At 34.6% G+C, this 9,344-nt stretch overlaps 1 protein-coding gene across 1 annotated transcript; it reads right to left on the bottom strand.

Moving 5' to 3' along the window:
- Positions 1 to 1,029: 1,029 nt before the first annotated feature.
- Positions 1,030 to 3,419, bottom strand: LOC137746549 (plasmodesmata-located protein 8-like). The gene is made up of 3 exons (XM_068486565.2): positions 2,530 to 3,419; positions 1,542 to 1,649; positions 1,030 to 1,413 (listed from the first exon to the last, which is right to left on the bottom strand). Exons 1-3 carry the CDS (start codon positions 3,293 to 3,295, stop codon positions 1,409 to 1,411), a joined length of 879 nt encoding a protein of 292 aa, XP_068342666.2. The 5' UTR covers positions 3,296 to 3,419; the 3' UTR covers positions 1,030 to 1,408.
- Positions 3,420 to 9,344: the final 5,925 nt, after the last annotated feature.

Here is a 9,344-nt window from a genome sequence, read left to right as displayed (position 1 = left end):
TCGTGCTAGGTAGGGATGGGAATATACATATAAGGATCACTCCCCTAGGTGATGTGGGATGTCACAATCCACCCCCCTTAGGGGCCCGACGTCCTCGTCGGCACACACGCGACTAGGGTTAGGCTCTGATACCAAATTGTCACATCCAGGCCCGGGGGGGACCACTTCCCGGGCCCGCTCCACCACCGTAGCACGATATTGTCCGTTTTGGGCCCCGACCACGCTCTCACGGTTTTTGTTTTTGGGAACTCACGAGCAACTTCCCAGTGGGTCACCCATCATGGGATTGCTCTAGCGCCATTCTCGCTTAACTTCGGAGTTCCTACGGAACCCGAAGTCAGTGAGCTCCCAAAAAGCCTCGTGCTAGGTAGGGATGGGAATATACATATAAGGATTACTCCCCTGGGTGATGTGGGATGTCACAGTACACAAAAAAATAGAAAACAATTTGAAATAGTTTCTTTATCCCTCCCACCTACCATAACTGTTGTCTGTAGTTTCTTTATCATTTCATTATATACTTTCTCTCCGTAGAAAATTAAATTAGATCTTATAAAATAAAAATAAATAAATAAATAAATAAATAAAACTTGTTTGATAACTATTTCTATTTTAGGTTCTAGTTTTTACTTTTTGTGCTAGAGACAAAGTAAATAAGAAAAATAGGAGTGGAGAAGGATGAAGGGAGGAGATAGAGATGGAGATTATATGAAAACAAAAACATGAAGGTGAACACAACTTTGAAACTTCCGGGTTCAAAAGTCTCATCTCCTAAATTAACGTAACAGTTTCGAACCTTCGTCCCACTCCTTAATATTAGTTTTGATAAGAAAAGCATCTTTGAAAAGGTAATTTTTTTTTAGTTTATAATCTATACGCATTCCCTTCATCCTTCCTCCACTAAATGCTGCTTTACTATTGAACTGCCAAGTATTTTCCTTCATGGAGTTAAATTTCGAGTTCAATCTTGAATTCCTATGATGAGTCCGACGGTGAGGTTAGTCAAAAATTAAAAGGAAAACGAAAAGGACGCACGAAGGGGGACACATTTTAGAGAAATTGGCCACCAAAAGAAAAAGCAAAACGCTGATGGGTTTGCCGTTTACAAAAAGAAAGTTGCTTAAATACCTAAAATAAATTGGAAAAAAAGAGAGGGATTTTTGTTGAAGCTAAAGAGGATCAGCAGCCCTTTTGAAGTTGATGGAAATTAGAGTGCTACTTTATGCTATAGGATAACACCACCTTCTTTTGGAGAATACCATTTGGTATTAAAAGAGACAAAAAGTTGAAGGCACAGAGCTTTCACAAGAATATTAAAGCCAACGCCAATTTGTGGCCTTCCATTTTAATGATTATGTATCTTCCATATCTTCAAAAGAAAGTCCCAGAGATCTCTCCATCCCCTTAATTAACCTGTAAACATGATTAACTACCAATAAGCAAAAATTGGGTGATGATATATAAATATATATATATATATATATATATATTGTAAACGCACACAATATTATGTTAGGGGAGAATATTTGTATTTTGTTTACCCATCGTTTTCCTGCAAACTGAGAGAAGAACAATTAGAACAGCTAAACCTGCTACTGCCCCAATAATAATGGCCACTGTCTTTCCTGCATTGTCTTCGTTAGAGGAATCTATACAAACACAAAAAGAAAAAGTGAGAGGAATTAATACTATTAGTTCATAATACATAAACTTTTTATTGGAGACTAAGCAAATTAGCTGCCACCACCACATATATAAGAGTGCTTACAACTTTTCCATATTCTTATCTTTTTTTTTCTAAATAAATATGCAATTTCTAACTCAAGGATTGCTACTCAACCTCTCATAGAAGCAAATCCGAGTAGGACATGTAACACCTAATATTTACCTTATAACTATGTTCCAACTTGAGTGCATTGTAACACTAAAAATAAATATTACAAGTGTCAACAAGTTACACATCATCTTATTTTTGAGAGAGTCTAAATAGAATTTGAAACCCTTCTCTAAGTTATATATTCGATTCGAAGAAAACATGGAGCTAATAGTATATATTTATTCACCTTCAAGTAATTGAGTGTGGAATATGTCCTATTTGACTACTTAAAAGAATAGAGCAACACATCTTGATCAGTACATCAAAGCATATAATCAACTATATGGCTAGCAAATTGTTAAGCAAATCAGAAAATGATAGTGTACAAATTCTCAAGGAATTAATGGAGGTTTGATGAGTTTTTCCTGTTTTGCTTTCAATAACTAAAGTGGTCAACATGTTATTTGAATTAAATAAAATTGTGGACCTAACATTACAACTATTTTAATTTCAAAAATTTATCTAACTAATTCAGTTATATAAAAGTTGTATAATTAGGAAAAATTCTATATTGAATGACATATTAGATCATTTCTTTTCTCTACGACATCATTTTTTAATTTATGGTCCAAAGGACGAATTTAATCTGAATTTGTTATGGTTTTGCATTCAATGTTGCTACTATGTGCAGAGAAGGTGAGCGTGAATTGCACCTGAGACTTCATAGTAGCCAGAAGCCCAATAGCGGGCATAACACTGACCCAAGAACACATCAACAGCTGCAGCCGATCCGCATAAACTCTTCAACTTTCCCACAGCATCAGCAATACAAGAAGAGCAGTCATTTTGGATCAAATCCCCCAAACACTGAGCAAACCCTTCAACCAAACCAGAGCTGCTAACCCTAAAACCATTTGCTCTTTGCAAGTCAGCAAGCACATCATCTCTTCGCCTAAAGAATTCGACATCATCGTTCACACCACTTTTACTGCATTTTCTATACCTAAGGCTTGTATCAAGCTTGCCCAAGAAGTCGACATGCTCATATCTTACAAGGCATCCTTCTAACTGCAGGGAAGCCCCATAAGAGTAGGGGCATACCAAAGTGATTTGATTCACTGCACTTTCGATGCATTTTGAGCAGTCGAAAATCTTTAAGTCACCCCGGCACTGGTACAAGCCGTAGATGGAGCCTTCTGGTGTTGTGCTTCCATTTCCGACAGCAAAATTGTTGTAAGAGACTTGAGAGGATGAGCTGACAACTGATGAAAGGAAAGAGTTGAGGTTGGCTTCAAAGGGTGAGTTAGGTTGGTATTTGTCTTGGGAGCAGCCTGCATAGATGAAGACGTGGGATTTAATTGAATTTCCATGGATAGTGATTAGTGAAGAAAAGACAAAGAAAATAGAGGAGATTATTATTCTCAGGGCTAAGATGGTTTTCTGAGTAGAGTAGTGTAAGTGAAGGTTGTTCATGACCATTATTTTCTTGTGTTTTTTCTTTTCAATTTGGTATCACTTTCCTTTTTTATTGTTTTTGTTTTGTGGTTTGGTGGTGATGGTTTAAGCTTGAGAGAGTGAGTGAGGGATTTGTTGCTTTGTGGTCTTTCTTCATTTCTTATGTGGACACTTTATAAAGAAAGGGTACAAATTTTCTCTTTAAGGGCCTACCTGTATGTGTTCTTGGTTAAAGCAGCTGCAAAAAATTCTACGTCATTTTTTGTGAGATGCTTAAAATTATACTTTGACCTAGAATAGATGAGCATGCACACTGGTTCTTTTATTATATTACTGGACATAAAAGCCTATCAAGTGTAGTCATGAACATTGAAACACAAGACAATATGAGATAAGTTTATAAAAACGTCACTTAGCCCAACCAGTAATGTAGGCCTATATTCTAGAATACAACATGAATTGTCAAAGTGTAGCTGCATTTTAATAACCATAGTGACACTTGTGATGTTGGTATTAGTTGAGGTAGTTTAGGCGTCGTGTCTGTCGTGTTCGTATCGTTTTTATGTAATACCTGTTATCTTAACGGGTCGTGTCGTGTCACAACCATTATTTTAACGGGTCCTTAACAGGTCTAGTCACTTTACCCAACAGGCAAAGTGACCCGACCCGTTATGACTCGTTATGACCCGTTAAGAAAAATATTTTTTTTTCTTAAATTTGCACATACCACACGTTGCCACATAAATATTACTTCAAAATATTAAAACATATTTTTCGTTTAAGTATTACATCTACACTTGAAAATAAGAGCCTAACAAACAAACATCCATACACTACTAGTCTATTACAAAATATTAAATGTGCAAGGATATGCAAAATGAAAGAGTTTTTCTTTCCAAGATTGTGAAGCCTTTCTCAAAAGTTTAAACCTTGTCAATAGAACTCAAAACTTGCATGTTATTCATTTAACAAAATCCTCAATTTTCATCGATCATCATACATAAGATTTTGTGGTATTCACTAGTGTAAATATTTTAAATTGAAGATCAAATTCATTCATTGTATTCATATAGGGTCAAGGAGTGTAGCTGTTAAAAATCACCAAAATCATAGTTAAAATAACCGTGCAATCGTGATTTTTTGTTGATAATCGTTGAAAAGTTTTGTCCCGTTACTTGATCTCTGAATGTTTGTTTTTTGCGATTTTTGACGTATGCGATCTTGAAGCAAATACAAACAAGTTTGACGGTTGGATTGTTGAAATTATTTTCGTAGAATGCATATCCCATCAAAACGATAGATTCATTAACACTTAGAGTTTATTTATACTTTCATTAAGTATGACATAAGATTTTGTGGTTGGGTAAATATTTTAAATTGAAGATAGAATTCATTCATTGTATTCATATAGGTTCAATGAGTGTAGTTGTAAAAAAATCATCAAAATCGAAGTTAAAATAACCGTTAAATCATTGATTTTTCGTTGATAACTGTCGAAATGTTTTGTCCCATTACTTGATCTCTGAATGTTTTTTTTTTCAATTTTTGGCGTATGCGATCTCAAAGTATATACAAACATGTTTGACAGTTAGATCGTTGAAACTAGTTTCATATAATGCGTATCACATCAAAACAATAGATTCACTAACACTTAAGAGTTTATTCATACTTTCATTAAGTATAACATAAGATTTTGTGGTATCCATTAGTGTAAATATTTTAAATTGAAGATTGAGTTCATTCATTGTATTCATATAGGGTCAATGAGTGTAGCTGTAAAAAAATTATCAAAATCGGAGTTAAAATAACCGTTAAATCGTGATTTTTCGTTGATAATCGTCAAAAAGTTTTGTCCCTTTACTTGATCTCTGAATGTTTGTTTTTTTGCGCTTTTTAGCTTATGCGATCTCGAAGCATATACAAACAAGTTTGACGGTAGGATCATTGAAATTAATTTCGTAGAATGCATATCCCATCAAAACGATAAATTCACTAACACTTAAGAGTTTATTCATACTTTTATTAAGTATAACATAAGATTTTGTAGTACCCACTAGTGTAAATATTTTAAATTGAAGATCAAGTTCATTCATTGTATTCACATAGGGTCAAGGAGTGTAGCTGTAAAAAATCATCAAAATCAGAGTTAAAATAACCGTTAAATCGTGATTTTTCGTTGATAACCGTCGAAAAGTTTTGTCCCATTACTTGATATCTAAATGTTTGTTTTTTGCAATTTTTGGCGTATGCGATCTCAAAGTATATACAAACAAGTTTGACGGTTGGATCGTTGAAACTAGTTTTGTGGAATGCATATCCTATCAAAATAATAGATTCACTAACACTTAAGAGTTTATTCATACTTTCATTAAGTATAACATAAGATTTTGTGGTATCCACTAGTGTAAATATTTTAAATTGAAGAACGAGTTCATTCATTATATTTGTATATGGTCAAGGAGTGTAGCTGTAAAAAATCATCAAAATCGGAGTTATAATAACCGTTAAATTGTGATTTTTCTTTGATAACCGTCAAAAAGTTTTGTCCCGTTACTTGATCTCTGAATGTTTGTTTTTTGTGATTTTTTACTGATGCGATCTCGATGCATATGCAAATAAGTTTGACGGTTGGATCGTTGAAACTAGTTTCATAGAATTTGTATCCCATCAAGTTCAATGGTGTGTGTGTGTGTGTGTAATAAGCAAATTTAAATTTATTTATTTTGTACGTATAACACTTAAGAAATTGAATGGTATGTATATTTAAGCCGATCCAGTGGTCACCAATTTTTAATATTTAATATATATATATATAATTATTATAGTTTTTAGGGGTATAAAATTGTTAAATTAATATATATATAATTATTATAATATTTTTTTAGGATTTTAAAATTATAAAATTAATATTTTGCTTATTGTGTATCGTTTTACCCACGTGTATACCTAAACCAACTCGTTATCTTAACAAGTGCTTATCGAGTTACCCGATAATGATCTGATTCATTATCGTGTCAACCCGAACACCTGTTAATTTTGTATCGTGTCGTGTCCGATTATCGGATCGTGTCTGGAATTGCCAGGCCTAAGGTAGTTATAAGGATTGAGTTGGTTAAGGGGTAATGTTGTAATTGTGAGTGTAAGACGTTTATATGTAAACAAAGTGTACATATCATTTAGAAGAGGATGTAATAATCCAAATCAAAGCTTCTCTCAAAAGCTTATGTTTCCCGCTCATCATTTGATCTTCTTCTTCCTTCTCTGTTAATATGGTATCGTCGCAGGTCATGGTCGTATATTTTGGCTTCCATCTGTATGATTATTCTCTCCCTCAACTTCTTCATTTTGCGATTATTTCATAGGTTCTTGGTGTCCTGGATTATATTCTGGTATTCTGGGATTACGATATTTCTTACAAGCTTGGTATGCGGTGTGGTCTGCAATCTTTATACAATCTTTGATTCAAGATGTTAGGTTTCTTGAAATTTGGGGATTTTTTTGTTTACGGAAGAATTTCATGAGATAGTAGGAAAATCTGCTCATCAATTTGTTGAATAAGAATATTTCAAGAAAGTGTTAGCCTTTCTTGATCATTACGAAAAGAATCATTCTTTCTTAGTGTGCAAGATTTACTTCGGTTGTGTTAAAGAAACTTTCTCTGAGTATCAATCTCATCTTGTCTGATTTATTCTGTTGATTGTACCTGGGAGAATGGGGAGGAAATATTAAAAATTTTAGAGTTATTAGAAATTTTACAATAATTAAGGAATTTTGGTAATATTATAAAAAAAAATTGAAATATTAGAATTTTTTTTTTTCCAAAATATTAGAAATTTTTAGAAATGTTAGATATATTAAAAATTTGTAGGAAATATTAGAAATTTGTTTGAAACATTAGTAATTTTGGAGACGTATTACAATTATTAGAATTTCTTGCATGAAGCACGGCAGGATCAGGGTTGTTTACGATCCACGACGTATGCATTCAGACATCTATGTCGACATGCGGTTGAGTGCACGTATAAGAGACAACACCCGCACCAAGTGCCCAATGAAAACCTTGAGATGGCAGAAGCATGCCTCCGAGGTAAATGAGGCAATAATGGCACGCTCTTGGTTAGTGCGTTTTTTAATTTAATATTTTATTAATTTTACTTATTTAGTGTATTTTTAAACTAACAATTTGTTTGTTGTCTATTTTAGGACCAATTCGAGATTGATAGGTATGTCTGACTACATAACCCTGTTGTGGATTTTTTTGGTTCAAGGAGTGGATGCACCAGATGCACAACTACTATCAGACTTTTGCATCTCCTAATAAACCTCTGATCCATCCACCTCCAGATTATGTGGAAAGGATAGATGATTGGCATTAGCTCTGCGGTCATTTTTAGAGTTATAATTTGTGTTGATAGACAACTTCTAGACTGAAGCAGTTCAACATGGACTTAGAGACAATTCACCACCAAGAATAATTTAATGTTTTAGCTTTTATATCATTGTATGAACATTTCTGTTAGAGTGTTTTTCGGACAGCTGCAGGGAACCTGACCTGCACAAACCAAAGCCAAGCAAAGCCTGTTATGCCGAACACTGTAGGTGGTGGTTCCCGATGTAGGTGCTCCAACAATCAAGTTAGGCTATGTATAAAGTGGGAGTGTTTAAGTTTTTGTGAGTTTAGAGTGTCTAACCCCCTCTATGAGGAGTCTAGTCTCTTATTTATAAGTCAAGAAGATCCAGCCTAAGCTTCTGACACTTCTTTGAGTTATCAAAACAAGTGGAGGTTTAGTGGCAGAACCTGTCTTGTCTGACATGTCCTCTGTTCAGAGTAGGGACGTCTGCTCTTTATGCAGCATGGGCTGGCATATCAGCTCTGCCAGTCAATCTACCTTGACACCTTACGTGGGCGAAAGGGTGTTGACCTAATTAGATAGGATAGTTTGCTGAGTAATAGCAGTTCATACGTATGAAACCCTAGAGAAAGCTAGAATGTCTAGTGGCAATTGTTCAAATCAGTGGTACCAGATGCTTCCCTCTAATGATGGAGAATGTTACCCCTGCTGCAAGAAAAGTCACAATGTTGGAGGATGCATGGTGCTAGCACAGGAGAATGGGGCATTTAAACTTCAAAACTTTGGAAATGTTAAAATAAGAGGAAATGGTGGTTGGACTACTTGAGTTGAAAGAACACAATGGTGTATGTGCAAGTTGTGCTACTAGAAAACAACACAACGAAGCTTTCAGTATAAAAGTGACTTTGAGGGCTTAATATCCTCTTGAGTTAGTGCACAGTGATGTATGTGGTCCTCTGCAGGTCACTTCAATGGGAGGAAACAAGTATTTTCTCACATTCATTGATGATTGAAAGAATGTGTTGGATTTACTTTCTCAAGTTCAAGTTTAAAGTATTCAATGTTTTCAAGAAGTTCAAAGTAATGGTTGAACTGTAATCTAGATATCAGCTTAAGAAGTTGAGAAGTGACAGAGGTGGAGAATGCACCTTAGGTGAATTTATGAAGTTTTGTGAAGATCATGGACTTGAAAAATAGGTAATAGTTGCCTATTCCCCTCAACAAAATAGAGTTGCAGAGATGAAGAATAAGACAATTGTGGAAATGGCAAAATGCATGTTGCAAGAAAAGAACTTACCTATTTTCTGTGCAGTGAAGCTATCAACACTATAGTTTATATACTGAATAGATGTCCTATAAGAGCACTTGCAGAGAAAACTCCAATTGAAGCATTTAGTGGAAGAAAACCAGGAATTAAGCACTTGAAGGTGTTTGGTTGTGTATGCTATAGTCATATTCCTAGTGACTTGAGACACAAGTTACAAGAGTCATTTGTGAAAGGTATATTTGTGGGATATGGTAAAGCGGAGAAAGGTTGTAGGATTTACAACCTGTAAATCAAGAAGATTATATTGTCTAGAAGTGTAATCTTTGATGAAAATTCAAAATGGGATTGGAAGAGTGAAGAAATGAGTTCAAGCATTATCCCAGTGAATCTACAGATTGAAGTTTCATATCAGAACTTAGTGACACACTGTGATATGCAGTTAAAAGGGAAAGTT

The sequence above is a fragment of the Pyrus communis genome, chromosome 2, assembly GCF_041283825.1.
Source record: "Pyrus communis isolate YQ-2024b chromosome 2, ASM4128382v1, whole genome shotgun sequence".
Classification (NCBI taxonomy): Eukaryota; Viridiplantae; Streptophyta; class Magnoliopsida; order Rosales; family Rosaceae; genus Pyrus; species Pyrus communis.
This window is presented reverse-complemented; position numbering and strand designations above follow the sequence as displayed.

Bases quoted from the DNA above. Each gene is read 5' to 3' on its own strand.
- LOC137746549 (XM_068486565.2), bottom strand. From the start codon at position 3,295: ATGGTCATGAACAACCTTCACTTACACTACTCTACTCAGAAAACCATC. The intron at 1,650-2,529 runs GTGCAATTCACG...GTGTTTGTATAG, and splicing joins TGGCTACTATGAAGTCTCAG to ATTCCTCTAACGAAGACAAT.